This window comes from Dendrobates tinctorius, unplaced genomic scaffold, assembly GCF_039654945.1.
Source record: "Dendrobates tinctorius isolate UK_male_01 unplaced genomic scaffold, ASM3965494v1 ptg000143l, whole genome shotgun sequence".
NCBI classification, from domain to species: Eukaryota; Metazoa; Chordata; class Amphibia; order Anura; family Dendrobatidae; genus Dendrobates; species Dendrobates tinctorius.
Window position 1 is genome coordinate 44,359,536 of NW_027361810.1, and position 17,587 is coordinate 44,377,122.

Here is a 17,587-nt window from a genome sequence, read left to right on the forward strand (position 1 = left end):
AAGACTGCCAAAACTTATCATATGCTGCTGAGGTCCTGTGGCTGGTTGAACAGCACAGACAGCACTTCTCGGATCTCTAGTGGCATCCGCTCGATCTAGGAAGGTGACAGCAGGTGAGTGTAATCCAACCCTCAGGTAAAGCACCATTTATTCCCTTTAACAGCAGGACAAGGTCGGAAGAAATTTCCCTTCTGAACATAAGCAATATATGTTCTCGTGCACTAGCCTAGATGCTAAGATAGAAACATCACCAGATTTTACATTACAAATGGCATATGTTATTATATCGATCTCTTACACCTGAGGAAGCTGGTGTACTCACTTTGAAAATCACTGTGAGAATGACTGTACGATCCTGATATTAAACAAGCTCTAGCTGCAATCTAATACAACTCTTATCTTACTATCAGACAGCGAAAGTTTCAAAAAAGGGTTATACAGCCATTCTTAGATGGATTTTCAAAGTAAGTACACCAGCCTCATCATATCTAAGAGATCTTTTTAAAGAAGATTTATCAACAAAATTTTTATTTAATAAACTGTCCTAATTGCTTCTGTAATGATGTGTAAGTAAATTACTATACTTTTCGATTGCTGTCCCCTCTGGTTTACAGTGTGGTTCCGGTCCACATGGGCGCTCTTCTTCTTTCCCAGCTCACACAGTGACTATTGTATTTGGCAGAGCTATTTTCTGTGATGTAAGCGAACAGAGCCTCAGGACGAAGCTCTGTAGACATACACAGAGAAAATGACTTCTATGTCACCCCAGTGTGAGCTGCTTAGTCTGTTTGCAGGTCACACGGGCAAGAAGAGCACCACAGCCACCATGCTGGAAACTGGAGAGGAAGGCGATTGGTGAGTATAGTGATACAGTTACACATCATTATATGGGTAATTAAAACCGCTCATAAAATAAAAAAAATGTTGGGTCTTCTTCTTTAACAATCTATGAAGGTTTTATTGGAAAATCTGGTGACAGATCCACTTTCTTGTGAAGCAGTGTATTTATGACAGCTAAGTGTATTGGATGTAAAAAAAAAAAAAAGAAAAGAACCCTTAGGGATTAATTATCTGGAAATATACAGAGTATTATTTGCACAGAGAAGTAAAACTACTGGATATGTATATATTACACCAGAGACAAACCCTGGCAAGACATTTCTTTCACGGGGAAAAATTATATTACATGGAGGATATTCAAATGAAAGATAATCTGGTCAACGTGGCTGGGCTTCTCACTGTAGTTTTATCTGCAGCAGCTCTGCCAGTCCTCTTACTGATGGGCTCCTGCTCTCTAGCCCTCCATATTCATGCACTCTGACTATCCCAGTCCCACCATTGATTGGCAGCTTCCTGATTTTGCACAGTGTAGGCAGACAGCTATCAATCAATGGTGCGGGCGAGGATATAATTCTCATCATTGAGAAGACTAGCAGAGCTGCTGCAGATAAAATTGTAATTTTATCAAAACTACAGCAAGATGCCCAGTAAGTGACATACAGCTGGAATCAGCTTTAAGAGTTTGATAATCCTCTCCTTTGTTTCAATTGACATCTCTCGTGTTGGAGCCATGATTCATGTCAGTCCACTTGGTGCAACAGCTCTCCAAGGTGTGATCACTCCTTTTTAGATGCAGACTAACGAGCAGATCTAATTTGATGCAGGTGTTAGTTTTGGGAATGAAAATTTACAGGGTGATTCCATAATTTTTTCCCTCAGAATTGAGTAATTCCATAATTTTTTCCCTCTGCTTGGTCTAAAAAAGTAACCATTACTGACTACCACATTTTTTGTTCTTGATTTCTTTTAGTGTTTCTTAAAGCTAGAAAGTTGCCATTTGAATTGACTTTAGTTTTGTGCCATGTCTGTGATCTGTTTTTTTTCTACAAAATTAAACAACTGAATAAACATCCTCCAAGGCTGGTGATTCCATAATTTTTGCCAGGGGTTGTAATAGTGGCTGCAGCGTTTTCTTTTTTTTTTTTTTTTTAGATTTTTTTTTTTGAGAGAGGCCGGGCTCACAATCTTCGGTCTCGGTCATCCATATGTGCTGGATGGGGTTGAGGTCCGGGCTCTGTGCAGGCGGTTATGCTCTTCCACCAAAGCTCCCCATCTGTCTTCATGGACCTTGCTTTGTATGCTGGAGCACAGTCATGGGGAACATAATATAGAGTCTTCCTCAAACCATTCCCACAAAGTTGGGATCTACAATGGTCAAAAATGTCTTGTATGCTGAAGAATTAAGATTTCCCTTCTCTGGAACTAAAGGCCCAATGCCGACCCCTGAAAAACAGCCCCATAGCATTATCCTTCCTATACCAAATTGAATGAGTAAGATTTGTGTCCCAATACTTTTTTCCATATAGTGCACTTCTGGATATGATAATATTATAGTAGTATTTAAAAAAAAAAATGAAAACGACAACAGCACCAGGGTCTCTGAAAAATTGAAAAAGTATGTATTTATTACCACCACAAGCCTGAGAAGGGCTCATTGTTGAGCCAAAATGTGGCGCACTGTGATGGTAACATATCAACCCTTTTTAAATTTACCAAAGACCCTATTTGTTCATCATGCATTGCTTATATAGCGCTATCATACTCCACAGCGCTTTACAGACATTATTGGCACTGTCCTCCCCATTGGGGCTCACAATCTACATTCCCTATCAGTATGTCTTTGGAGTGTGGGTGGAAAGCGGAGAACCCGGAGGAACCCACGAAACACGGGGAGAACATACAAACTCCGTGCTGTTGTCTTTTTTTATATTTTTTTGATTACTTTTAAGGAGTTGTTCCACCCTTAGGGCAGTGTGCACAAGGCTTTCTGAAGGGGAGTGCCGTCTCCATTATATCATAGTATTGTAGAGGCATTTTCTTAAATATTGCTACTAACGATAATCAGTCTTGAAACCAAAGGTAATGTCTGTTTCTTTCTCTTTACAGCCGACCTCTTGAAGATGGAGATATTATTAACATAGACGTCACAGTGAGTCACGTATTAAGCACTTCTTCTTCTTCTTATCTTCTCAAATTTTTAGCCTTCAGCTTCTCCAATCAAACGGTGCGTTACAAATTTTGCCCGGCTCTCAAACTACGAAAGGAACTATAAGTGTCAATGTGCCATTGGAAGTATGTTTATTTTTGCAACTCTCAGTGGTTGAAACTTGTAGTTCCCCCACCAACTAAATAACGGCAGATTGTCTCAGACTCCATGGAAGCCAATAAGTAAAAATTCACTACGGAATATGAAATGCGAACGCTCTTCCTGAGACTCCTTTGTCAGTGCGGATAATAACGCTCCACGGCTCTTCTTCTTTTGTACAGATGACAATACAAATCTGTTCGAAAATGATATTTTCATTTAGAAAATCCCCGGACACTCGAATGTTTTAGTTGATGTTGTTTACTTGTGGCGCGGCTGTTTTTATTGCTTTCTCTCTCTTTTTTTTTAACCCTGGGTTTACTCTAGAAGACCCGGGCTTGACATGAATTTAAGGCTGGAATCAGATGAACTGAGATCAGTGCAGGCCTAAGTGAAATGTCAGCCCAATCCCGCTATGTGTCATGTTTTTGAGAAGGTGTAATTGTTATTGATCCTCGGTGTAGTTAATGCAGAGCGCTGCAGTACTGAGCAGCTGCTGAAGATAGATATGTATGAGATGAGCGAATGTGGGGGGAAAGGCAGCATTTTTCTTTCACTCCAGCGAGATTGATCTTCCTCTTCCTGCTGATTTGGAGTAGGGCCTGTCATTATCTTACTCTGTCATTAGAGGCTACATTGGCCTGTGTATGTCAGTCTATTTGGACAGCAACTCTTTTTTGCCTAGCAGTGTTCCCTACATTAAAATCCCTGAAGATAGTGTTGTGTTCCATTTGTAGCAGAAGAACCCTTAACCCTTTTGCTGCAGAACATGCTGTGTGTTTATATGTCGCCCCCATGGTTAATGATTTGGAGGCCACTGAGTGATTTAACACATGAAAAAGAATTTTGCAAAAGGTTCTTTTTCTCTTGGTTTTTTTTTATTTGCAAGAAAGCGGAAAAAAATGCAATAGAGAATCAAGCGTCTGTGGTTGATTGGGACTTATTGCTTCCAGTGCACAGATAAACAAAACTTTTTGGAAAACTCGACTTTATCCAAGTCTTGTATCATGATGTATGTGCCTAGTTATCACATACGCTATCATAATCGTAAACCCGACCATGGATTCTGAATGCAGTTATTCAAAAATTACCCCATTGCTTTTATTTATAACAAAGGCCATCTAAAGAAAAAATGGGTGATAGGAATACTCTTACCTGTAGTAGCCAGTCGGTTCAGGTCCAGAAAAAGCATGTTGGTCTTTGTAGGCCTTAATAATTGAAATCCAGAGACTCCTCATAGAGCTATCTTCTTTAAAGAGGATTTGTCACTTGCGCAAAACAATTGAGTTAAATGCATTGTTTAAATCCCCGTGCTCTCCTGATTCTGTCACACTTTTCTGTTTCGCGATTCGTCACTCCATTGCAGAGATATTCACATTTGTTTCTTATGGAGCATGGTATGTGAAATCTCTGCTTGCAGTCCAACTGTGCGTTTCTTCAGAGTCTTCTCTAGGGGGAGTACGCTTTCACCCCTTCCTCACAGATGCTGCCAATTACAGCTCAGCAGCTGATCTAGCTGTCTGAGATGCTGCCAAGCTGTGATAGTATTTGAGAGAGAGGGGTAAAAGTGCACATTCCTAGAGAAGACTCTGAAGAAACACCCAGTTGGAAAACAAGCAGAGATTTCACATACAGCGCTCTAAAAGCAACAAATATGATTACCTTTACAATGGAGTGATGCAGCTCAAAATGGAAAAAAGCAGCAGACTCGAGCGCACTGATTTTTATAAGTTATTTAACTCAATTATTTTGAGCAAGTGACCGATCCTATTTATTTTCTGCTTTATGAATTTATTTTGCTTTATTGTTTTGAAGCCCAATTGACGATAAAATGGACCATCGACCCATTTCTATTTAATATTTATGTATGTGATCAACGTGATTTTTATTATGTCTGATGAAGACCTTGTTGCAAAGTTAAAACACATAATGCCCCTATAGAATTGTGAAATCAACGCTCAATGATATTGGAGGCACACAGAGCGTACATATGTGTCCACCCTTACTCTTAAGCTAGGTAACCTCACATAGCATAAACGTCTTGTGACAGAATATCTAAAAAGCTGGTGATCTCATTCCACACCATTGCCGATCAAAGGTAAGGAAGGACGCATCTCTATGGGACAGTAGATTTCTATAGACGCCATATTTCAAATATATACAACCCAATTCCTTTTTTCAAACTTAGGGTTGGTTATGTGCTCATACAAGTAGATTTTTTTTGTATGTGTGTGCAAAGCTAAATTTCCTTGTATCTAGAAATGTCACAACTCATAAATGAAGTCATTTTACTAATCATAAAAAATATTGTAAAGTCACTTTTATTTATCCTTTAAGACAACAAAGAAAGAAATTTCCAATATGCATCTGAGATGTTACAACTAAGGAGGAAGGTCTAGCTTAATAGAAAAAGAAAAGTGTATTTTCAGAAGAGACAAAACCCTTTCACCCTGTTTGTGGATTAATATTATTATTATTTATTAGTGCCATTTACTCCATGGCACTTTACATGTGAGGAGGGGTGTACATAATAAAACTCAAGAGCAATAATCATGAACAATATAAGTCATTGAATTGTACAGGAGGAGAGAGGACCCTGCCCGCGAGGGCTCACAGTCCTCAAGGGATGGGTGAGGATACAGTAGGCGAGGGTAGAGCTGGTCATGCAGTGGTTTGGTGCATCAGTGGTTACTGTAGGTTGCAGGCTTGTCGGAAGAGGTAGGTCTTCAGGGTCTTCTTCAAGGTTTCCACGGTAGGTGAGAGTCTGATATGTTGGGGTAGAGAGTTCCAGAGTAAAGGCCCTTTTACATTTAGCGATGCACCAGCGATCCGACCAGCGATACCACCCGGTCAGGATCGCTGGTGCATCGCTAAATGATCACTAGTGAGCTTTCACACAGAAAGATCTCACAGCGATGCAGCAGTGATGCAGCGCACGATACTCAAACCTTTCACACACAGCGATCCTGACGTCCTCCCGCCCGCCCCCACACGTCGCTCGTCGTCACAGCAGGAAGCCCCAGCAGGAAGCTGACGACGAGAAATGGAGCCGCCCGATCTCGCGCGATCAGCGATGGACAGCGGGGGAGCCGGTCGGAGGTAAGTATCACACATAGCAATATTGCTAGCGATATCGCTATGTGTAAAACCCCCTTAAGGGAGGATGCGTGGGAAAAATCTAGTATGTGATTGTGTGAAGAGGAGATAAGAGGGGAGTAGATAAGAAGATCTTGTGAGGATCCGAGGTTGCGTGTAGGTGAGTGCTGAGAAACTTGGTCATAGATGTTTGGAGGAGACAGGTTGTGGATGGTTTGTATGCCGTGGTTAAATTTTTGAACTGCAGTTTGTGGGCAATGGGGAGCCAGTGGAGAGGACAGACCGGGGAATAACAAGGGGAATAGTTTTCTTTCTAGGTCCACCCTTATACTAAACGAAGAGTGTATTTACATAAAAATTAGAGAAATAGAAAAATCTCATGAATTTATTTGGCTGTAAACTGTGAACAATAATCAATGGAAGTGCATTGGTGTATAGGCCTTGCTGTATCTTCAGACATTAGATGTAATTAGTCTGATCTTCTTAACTGTCTTTTGTGACTGATTTTTTCTTTCCCCTCATACACATCTGGCTCTGTTTCTTCCCCCACGGTTTTAGCCGATGACATAGGGATTTCACAAAGCATGCTTAAAAAGGGCCTCTTATGTCATTGACTGGGAGAGGTCAAGAGACGAGACTACCTACTACACCACAAAAATAAAATAGTTAAGAAAGATAGATTAGAGATTTTGGCAGGACCACTGAGTTATGTTTCTTTAGGCTAAGCCATGATTGCCTTGGTTTAGAATTTGGCCTGTTAGTTGAATGGGATATTTCAGGCATCGGAAGCGATTTTGCCTTTGGTTTGATTAACAAACTTTGCCTGTGGCTACATTAACTCTGAAGGCCGGCAAATGCAAACAAAGCTTCCTTATATCAGCGCAATGGGAAGACAGTTCAAGATGTTTCCACATGTGTTGCTCTGGTTAGAATTTTTTTTTTGCTTCTCGGAGTTAAAGCGCGGCCCTTAAAGTTGATTTATGATCTCTAAATGGCTTCTAAACAACTGGATGTTTTGTCTGGTTTTAGATTGATATTAGTCTGTTTTCTGATATGCCTATGTTATTGCTCACATTGATCTTTTTTTCAGGACATTTGCTTTACTTGACCGGCCATGTGCATACATTAATTTTCAATCATGTTTATAATTTATCCATCTTGTATAAAGCAATTTAACTTATAAATCAATTCTGTAGTTCTAAATTGGAAACGTGTAGATGTAGTGTGCAAATCAGCTTAATAATACTAAATCTTTACGGTTGCAATTTAAAAATGATATATATTATGTAACTAAAAGCATTAAATGGAAGGAATTGTAAAATGAAGCAACTGTAAATAAACGGTTTAATGATAATGGAATAACCAGAACACTGCAAATAACCCAAGCTCTTGATGTAGCTTTAAGGGGTGTAACTACAGCAAGAGCATGCACGCAGGGGTGTAACTACATTAATAGCTTGGGCACAGGGGTGTAACTACATCAAGAGCTTGGGAGCAGAGGTGTAGCTACATCAAGAGCTTGGGCGCAGGGGTGTAACTACATCAAGAGCTTGGGCGCAGGGGTGTAACTACATCAAGAGCTTGGGCGCAGGGGTGTAACTACATCAAGAGCTTGGGCGCAGGGGTGTAACTACATCAAGAGCTTGGGCGCAGGGGTGTAACTACATCAAGAGCTTGGGCGCAGGGGTGTAACTACATCAAGAGCTTGGGAGCAGGGGTGTAACTACATCAAGAGCATGCACGCAGGGTGTAACTACATTAATAGCTTGGGCACAGGGGTGTAATTACGTCAAGAGCTTGCACAGGGGTGTAACTACATCAAGAGCTTGGGCGCAGGGGTGTAACTACATGAAGAGCTTGAGCGCAGGGGTGTAACTACATGAAGAGCTTGAGCGCAGGGGTGTAGCCACATCAAGAGCTTGGGCGCAGGGGTGTAGCTACATCAAGAGCTTGAGCGCATTTGTGTAAGTACATCAAGAGCTTGGGCACAGGGGAGTAACTACATCAAGAGATTGGGCGCAGGGGTGTAGCTACATCAAGAGCTTGAGCGTATTTGTGTAAGTACATCAAGAGCTTGGGCACAGGGGAGTAATTATATCAAGAGATTGGGCGCAGGGGTGTAACTACATCAAGAGATTGGGCGCAGGGGTGTAGCTACATCAAGAGCTTGAGCGCATTTGTGTAAGTACATCAAGAGCTTGGGCACAGGGGAGTAATTATATCAAGAGATTGGGCGCAGGGGTGTAACTACATCAAGAGCTTGGGTAAAGGGGTGTAACTACATCAAGAGCTTAGGTACAGGGGTGTAACTGCATCAAGAGCTTGGGCGCTGGGGTGTAACTACATCAAGAGCTTGGGTTAAGGGGTGTAACTATATCAAGATCTTGGGATAAGGGGTGTAAATACATCAAGAGCTTGGGTTAAGGGATGTAAATACATCAAGAGCTGGGGCTAAGGGGTGTAACTACATCAAGAGCTGGGGCTAAAGGGTGTAACTACATCAAGAGCTGGGGCTGAGGTGTGTAACTACATCAAGAGCTGGAGCTAAGGGGTGTAACTACATCAAGAGCTTGGGCTATGTGGTGAAAATACATCAAGAGCTGGAGCTAAGGGGTGTAACTACATCAAGAGCTTGGGCTAAGGGGTGTAACTACATCAAGAGCTGGATCTAAGGGGTGTAACTACATCAAGAGCTTGGGCTAAGGGGTGTAACTACATCAAGAGCTTGGGCTAAGGGGTGTAACTACATCAAGAGCTTGGGCTAAGGGGTGTAACTACATCAAGAGCTGGAGCTAAGGGGTGTAACTACATCAAGAGCTTGGGCTAAGGGGTGTAACTACATCAAGAGCTGGAGCTAAGGGGTGTAACTACATCAAGAGCTTGGGCTAAGGGGTGTAACTACATCAAGAGCTGGGGCTAAGGGGTGTAACTACATCAAGAGCTTGGGCTAAGGGGTGAAACTACATCAAGAGCTTGGGCTAAGGGGTGTAACTACATCAAGAGCTTGGGCTAAGGGTGTAACTACATCAAGAACTTGGGCTAAGGGGTGAAACTACATCAAGAGCTGAGGCTAAGGGGTGTAACTACATCAAGAAATTGGGCTAAGAGGTGTAACTACATCAAGAGCTTGGGCGCAGGGATGCAAGTACATCAAGAGCGTGGGCACAGGGGTTGCACCTGGGCCCTTGAGCCTAGAGGGGGCCAAAAAGATCTTTTTTGCACATATGGGAAGACCAATACCATTAAAAACCCATGACAGTTGCTGTCCCCGTTGGAGATTTTGTATTAGGTCCCATGTGCTTCAATTTAAGCCACTACTTGGGCTCATGCACACATCAGAATCTTCTGCACAAACCATGTACAGTAGGGCACAGAGGTAATATTGCTTCTTAAGTATGGCACCCTAAAGACCACATCAGTTCTTGAAGCAATACATAGAGAGAGAGGAGATTCCAAGGAAAGAATGGTCCGGTTCAATGAATGTACATTCAAATTTCTTCATTGCTTTATTCTGAAATGTTTATAACGTGTGTATGTATGTGTCTATATATGAGTATACCTTTCAGGCAGTGAAATCATTAAAATTGGAGCCCTATGAATGTACAGTGTGGGGCATATCTGTGGAAGCGCTCTCCTGGCTCTTTACAAGACGGCTACATGACATGGCCACTGCTCGAGCCCTTCCATTGGGAAGGTATTACCTAGGTTGTATGCAAAAAAAAAATAAAAAAAAATATATATATATATATATATACGGTATATATACACACACACAATGGACATCTGAATTTTCACTTTTATTAGTATTAAAAATGTAATTGTTCTGGGATAAATTGGTTAAAAAAGTACCCACTTGCAGAAAAAAATGTGTTATTTCTCACAACATCTGAACTGTACACTTTAGGTCTTTTCTCAACATCTCAGTTGTGCAATCTTTCAGATGTAGACTTCTTGCAGAAGTCATAGTTCCCTCAACAATGGCAATTTGTTCTGGATCTAGGGCGGAAAAAGCATTTCCACATCATCAGTCACACAGTGATTGACTGGAGATATGATATTCTTACTGTAGGATGCTGGATTTTCTTTACACCAAGAAGGGTTTGTGCTGCCCCAAAAATCCTGAGTTTCTATTTTTCCATGCCAATGATTATTAGGGTTCATGTAAGTGGCAGAGCCCAGTGTACAGAGCCAGTATGGCAGTAAACGGAGGTGGTATATCTCAGGTGCTGCATGTATGGAGATATTCTTATGCATGTGCACTCCATTTACACAAGGGACTTTGAGACCTCCATTCTCTGGATTATTGGGAAGCATGTGCAGACCCCCAGAGATTTTACAATTATCACTTATCTTATTGGTAGGTGATAGATTTATTTAGTGTATTTAATGAAAATGACGCATCTTAACCACCCTGATAAGTAATTGCATATATGTCCACTTTACTTGAGTCTGTCTTTTGTTTGAGCTACAGCTCCTATTCTTGATGGACTTGCTTTCGTCTACTAATAATGTTGGGATCACCATCTCCATTTTACAATCCAGACATACTCAGTTGCTGTAATTATCCTTAAAACACAAGAAGCTTTTTTTTTTGTCTGTTAACTATGTCCTTATTCTTACAATAACCCCTCCTGACCCCACACACGGTTTTCCTAAAGTATCACATGATGTATTAAAACAATCAACACTCCCTATGCTTTCAATTAAAAAATGAATCCCTAACTCCAGATGTTGATGTACTTCCCAATTTTCACGGATTCTCCAATATGTTTGACTCATGGTTGTAGCCAGGATTTCAATAATTATTCATTATTTTGGAAGCGTACATACTGCCTACTGAAACGCCGAAAGATCTAAATTTTAGGTTCATCAGGCTAAGGATCTCTCCTCCGCATCTCATTGATCTGTTTTCTTCGATGTTCTAAAGTGAATTGTCTCCTTTTATTTTGTTTTGTCTTCTTGACTGCTACACATCTTTTCATCCTTTCAGTCCCATAGTGTTGAGCGTAATGCAGAATTTACTTGTCTGTGTTTCTTAACGGTATCCGGTCATTTATGGCATCCATGTGTTGCCCGATCACATGGCGGACCTATTCATAGAAATGTTTTAGTGTGGTCCATGAATTGAACAAAACTCGGAAAGGTCATTGTTTTTTGTTTATTCACTGAGGCTATAATGTGTTCTGTGCTATGCATTCAAAACATGGATACCACACATATACACAACTTTGGTCATGAATTGCCCCTAGATGTGGTCATGAGTAGAGCTGAGCGAATTTGTTCGGAGATATGGCCCTGAATCTGATTTGACATATTCGTGCCATATTAGAACACTGTTTGGGACGAATGTATGTCTTATGATCGGTTCCGATCATATTCGGTAATTTCTACTCCCATTGACTCTAAAGAAGTTTGGCTGTGTTCAACGAATATTGCAAAAACAATATTCAAATCCGATCGTATTCGCATCCGAATCCAAACAAATCAGCTCATTTCTAGTCATGAGAACCTTTTTGGATTTTTTCAGAACTGAAGTAATTTGTTGTAGTAGTAGTGGTAGTGATGGTAGTAGTTATTGTAGTCTTATTTCCTATTTCCTTTCTATACATTTTACAACTCTAGTTTTAATGGGGCAAATGTGTAGTAACCAACAGAGGCGCAATCTGGTGCACAGAGCCGTGTAAGATGTAAAGAGGCTGCAGCGCTTGGAGCCTCTTTACACAATTGATTGACAGGGAAGCCGAGAGTCAAACCCCCAAAGATTGGAAAACTCAACAATATCAAAAGGATAGGCTATCTATTTTATTGGACTAGGATACTCTTTCAATGCAATTCTCACTTTATTTGTATTACGGTAGATTAAATAAACATTGCCTTTAAATTACTGAACTATGGCCTGAAAGTGGCAATTACAATATTGAAATTGCTATAAAGATGATTTATCAGAACGATGTGCAAATATTGACAAAAATACCTTATCTGCAATGCATAGACGTCTGTGTATTGTTAGTGTGACTTTCATCCCAATTTAGAAGTTCTGGGATTCAGATTACAGTCCATGAGTAGACAAGAAACACCCAAGCATGTGATTTCCAATGATCTCCTGGGGCTTTCCTGGAGTTTTCCTTTATTTATAGGTTTTAAAAAGTATAGCAGTTCTGTACACAGAATTAGCTCATTATAGATGAGTGGATTGATCTACGGAAGATAGGGTTTGAGTTGAATTTTCTGAGAGTCACAGTTTCACACAATTTCGAACATTTTGAGATTTGAAGATTTGATTTGCGGTTTGCAAACAAACAAAAAAAAAAATCCCCATTTCCCACAATGCTGACGCATCAGAGAGTGGGGTAATATCATTTTGTGTGGTAGCCCGGGCTATTCTATAATGCCCTGCAGAAGTGACACCTAGCGGATTATCATACCTTAGTCAGTACCTGGATCATCATGGATCAGCAGTTCCTAGTGGATCATAGTTTGTACGACAGTCGTTTTCCATCTCCAGGGTCACTGGTAAGCTCTTATAATCAATGGGGTCTTCTCTGTTTCCCGTTGAGTGTAAGCTCTTATGATCAGCGGGGTCCTCTATGTCTCTCTCTCTCTTCCATAGAGTGTAAGCTCTTATGGTTAGTGAGGTCTTCTCTCTCCTGTAGAGTGTAAGGTCTTATGGTCAGCATGGTCCTCTCTCTCTCCTTTAGAGTGTAAGGTCTTATGGTCATTGGGTTCTTCTCTCTCCTGTAGAGTGTAAGGTCTTATGGTCAGTGGGGTCTTCTCTCTCCTGTAGAGTGTAAGATCTTATGGTCAGTGGGGGTCTTCTCTCTCCTGTAGAGTGTAAGATCTTATGGTCAGTGGGGTCCTCGATCTCTCCTGTACAGTGTAAGGTCTTATGGCCAGTGGGGTCTTCTCTCTCCTGTAGAGTGTAAGGTCTTATGGTCAGTGGGGTCTTCTCTCTCCTGTAGAGTGTAAGCTCTTATAGTCAGTGGTGTCTTCTCTCTCCTGTAGAGTGTAAGCTCGTATGATCAGCGAGGTCCTCTCGCTCTCTCTCGTCTCCTCTCCTTTCTCCAACATGCTATTTGCTGAGCAGTTAGAAGCTTTCCAGTATTGAGATTTGGGCAAATTTATTTGCTGCAAAACAAATTTTGGGGAAAAATTCAGCTAAGTCTTCATATTGAAATTTCAAAAAATACACTCATGTCTACGGTTCATACATGATAGAAAATAGCAGAATTTATAGCTGCATCATAAGTAACAGACACTCTCTGTGACCACCGAGCTTAGTAACACCGCTCATCACTTCTTTGCTCCAGTGTTCTCATGAGAACCACCACATCCTTAGGCCTCATTCAGGCATCTGTGATTTTTCCGTTGTTCATCAGTGTTTTGGATCTGAGATTTATCATTCTTTGGTCAGTGTTTCACTTTTTTACCATCGATGATATTACATCTATGAAAAAATAGAGAAAAAAACAAAAACCTCTATCCGTTGTGTCATCCATGTGCTGTGATTTTCTCTGAGCCATAGACTTATATGGGTAATTTTGATTTAAAAAAATGGATTCTCTCCATGATTTTTTGTGGACATGTGGTCCACAAAAGCTCCATAGACTTTATAGGTACATGTTCTGTTCTATTAGTGAAAATCACTGATACAACACTTACCCAGTTCACAAACATTCTAATGAGGCCTAACTGAGATTGGGCAGGACTGAAGACATTTACCGCTTCATCTAACAGTCTGCAATAGAAAAGTATGGAAATCACCTAATCTTAGTAGCAATGCACAAGAAGTTGCAAGAAGAAATTTTAGGACTTTTTTTTTTTTTTTAAAACAATCAGTTGTGTCTGGATCAGTCTTAAAAAATAACCTACCAGACCTGATAAATGGCAACAAAGCCTATCATGGCAATAGAAATATTTATGCACTTGATGTAGATGTATACTCTATGTCCTATCTGGGTATAAATGAGATTGTTCCCATTCACAGACAACAACCTGAAATTGTGAGGAAACAAAAAGCAAATTAGAAAGTTCCAGATTTTTTTTTTTTATTCTTCAATAAATAAGTTTAAAAGAAGTCTGATATCATAAGATGACTGTACAAACCAAACAGGAATTCGGTGACCCCCTTGGCGTGACCATCAGTTCAGTGCACCTTTTCATCTACTTGTTTTGCATCTATCTCTTCCCTCTCTTTCCTTAATTGATAACTCTGGCTTTATGGGAGCAAGAGTAGGGCAGAGATGGGTGGAAAAGATGCATTGAACTGTTGTGCCACGCCAAGAGTGCACCAAACATTTGTGCTTGGTTTGAACAGTCATTTTCTGCTGAGAGATGTGTTTTAATTTGCATAAAACTGTAAACTTGATTGTGATTTTTTTTTTTTTTTTTAAATAGTATAGGGAAAAAAATTTCGTTGTCTAGTCATATGCTTTTACTGTTTCTAAACACAGAATCATTCCATACAGATTGTTTTAAATTTGTTTTAGAGATATTATTAGAATTATCAATATCTGTGGAGTTACTACAATTGCTTGTATACGCATATAAGCTCAGAAGCAATGATATTTCTATCCGTTTAACACTATAAACAGGATTAAAGTTATGTTTCCATTTGCACCATGGTTCCTATTTATAATGAAAACCATGCCTGGCTCCACCACACAATGAAATAACAAATTTACCGAATAGATTTGTTCACAGCAACATTTGGATGAGGCGTTCGCGAAACACTCAATACGTATCTTGTCCCGTTGGTATAATGGTCGTTGTTGGAGCTGGCGCCATATGTTCCTTAGACACTTAGGTGAGGTCTCTGAGTCATTGAACTTTAATAGTGATGAACGAACGTGCTCGGGTAAGGTGTTATCTGGGCATGCTCGGGTGCTAAGCAAGTGTCTTCACCTGGTGGTAGGAGTAGTAGGCAGGGGTGGAACATCAATATACAAATGTAAGACTGGTGGGCTGTACGGTCACGTTACTAACCCTGAAGACAGTCGCATCATGTATAAAATGTAATGTGTTTTATGTGAAATGTGAACTAGGTATTGCAGTTTTAGTGTATATTGTGAATAGACTGTGGTATAGTAGTAAACCGCATAGGGCAGAGATATAGATTAGGATCTAGGCCATAAGAAAAAGATAATAGGCTTAGTACATATTGATATGAGAGAATAACTGTAGTTAGGACATCGGTTAGATCATAACTATAGGGTAAGCGTTATAGGTGTAATATATTTAGTGCATAATGGTTGGGGAGTTCTGCCAGCTACATACTGTAGGGGGAGACATACTCAAAAGTTGGGCCTAGCCCATAGTGGGAGGGACCATACCCAGACAAAAGGGACAGCTTCCTTGTAGTGACTCAGATGGGGAAGTACAGTAATCAAGTTCAACTGCAGTGGGCTGCTAGCGTCAGCAAGTATCTATTGTTTATGGCAGTGGGACGCCGTACTAAAATGTCTTGCAGACATTCCTGCAACATCCGGAGCTCAGGCCTTGGTATCAGTAGTGATGCGGAGGGTTTGCTGTGTTAAGGAAATAGGGAATGGGAAGTATGGTGCCCAATACTGCGTGTGGCAATGTGATGAACATGAACTGTGCAGTAAGCTAGTAACCTTGTGTCCCTTGATCTACGTGAAGTGGCTCCTGAAGACAGAGGCCTTGTGACAGCAAAGGTTTGCGGCCTACAAGTCAGTTTGATCCACCCCACACATGACAGCACATTGGGACTGGGACACAATTTTCGTGTAAAGTGCCGGGGTTTTTTGTAGCAGCAGCTTGGCCATGGCTACCGCCTGCGGTCACTTTTCACATAGATAAGAACGCCACTGCTATAGTCTGTGGTTATGCATTGGTGTAGACTTTATTACTGAAGGTACTACATATCGAAAATAGCAATGCGACAGTAAATTTACTTGTGTGTTTTGGGCTGTTGTCTTGCTATGTAACCAACGTTCTCTTGATAAATGTTCTGACATTTTCCTTTAGAATTTGTTGGTATAATTCAGAATTGATTGTTCCATCAATGATGGCGAGCCATTATAGCACAGGTGCAGCATAGCAGGTCCAAACCATGATAATACCATCACGGTGTTATTTTTGCTGTAATGCAGATTTCTTTTTTCTCCTAGCATAATTTTTGTAATTTAAATTAAAAAAACTCCAACTTAGTCTCATCCATTCACAAAACATTGTTCCAAGAACCTTCTGGATTGTCCGGGGGATGTTTAGCAAATTGCAGATGGGCAGCAATGTTCTCTTTTGAAGACCAGTGGCTTTCTCCTTGAAATCCTGCCATGCACACCATTGCTCAGTGTACAGTGGATGGTGGACTTGTGAACATTAAAATTAGCTATGTGAGAAAGGCCTTTAGTTGATTAGAGGTAACCTTGGGTTCCTTTGTGATCCCCTGAACTATTATATGCCATCTTATTGAAGCGATTTTGTTGGGCGAATCACTCATATGAACTTTAATAATGGTCTTAAATCTCCACCATTAGTACACAATCCGTTTGAAAGTGGGTTGATGAAATCCAAACTCTTTAGAGATTTTGTAATTTTTACACCCTGATCAACATCAATAAGTTGTCTTCTGAAGTACTCAGAAATCACTTTTGTTCCTGCCATTTTACACTTCCACAAACGTGCTGTGAAGATCAGACTTTAATAAAAACCTAATATTTCAATATCATCCACTCACAATCTGATTTTCAGCTCATCGACTGAAAACATCAGACTCTAACTTTACCATCACATTATCTGCTACTTTTGCCTCTAACAAATATGTTGGCATTCGATCAGGTTCCTTAAAAATAATGAAGTCTAAAGTTTTTGTTTGATTTGGCTCTCTTTATCTACTTTTAGTACTTGTGTGAAAATCTGATGTAGTTTTTAAGTTACATTTATGCGGAAATCTGGAAATTCTGAAAGTTTCACAAACTTTCAAGCACCACTGTACTTCTTTTTCAGAACATGGCTTAAAAATGAGAAGTTTTTGGTCAATGAGTAACCTTTTGGTTATTTTTTTTTTTTAAGCAAAAAAAAGTGTCTGAAACATCTTTACCGATTTATATTCTATTCAGTACATGAATACATAATACAATAAAGGGAACCTGTCATAGGATATTTTATCTTAAACAAATGGCATGTAGGTACAGGTGCTTTCATGCTGATTAAATTCACACCTTGATTGTTGAAATCCATATTGCTCTTTCTGAGAAATCAAGAGTTGAAATTGTATGGAAATGAGCTGCAAGTGCTTTGGGTTGGGGCATTGCACTTGCAGTTCTCCAGCCCGCGCTCCCATTTCCCTGCCTGTCACCTGCTTCCTGTGTCTGACAAACAGGT

General features: G+C 40.4%; 1 protein-coding gene and 1 long non-coding RNA gene across 6 annotated transcripts in view; one reads left to right on the forward strand and one right to left on the reverse strand.

The window, feature by feature from the left end:
* The window catches only part of METAP1D (methionyl aminopeptidase type 1D, mitochondrial), a 223,975-nt gene that overhangs the window by 137,383 nt on the left and 69,005 nt on the right, over positions 1–17,587 (forward strand). For all 5 annotated transcript variants that reach the window (XM_073545880.1, XM_073545882.1, XM_073545883.1 and 2 more), the window contains one exon: positions 2,947–2,989. In XM_073545880.1, the coding sequence (XP_073401981.1) occupies positions 2,947–2,989 (43 nt within the window). The remainder of the gene's footprint in view (positions 1–2,946; positions 2,990–17,587) is intronic.
* The window catches only part of LOC141049422 (uncharacterized), a 93,655-nt gene continuing 86,087 nt past the window's right edge, over positions 10,020–17,587 (reverse strand). Inside the window, exon 3 of the long non-coding RNA XR_012220348.1 lies at positions 10,020–13,366. This is a non-coding gene — a long non-coding RNA (uncharacterized lncRNA). The remainder of the gene's footprint in view (positions 13,367–17,587) is intronic.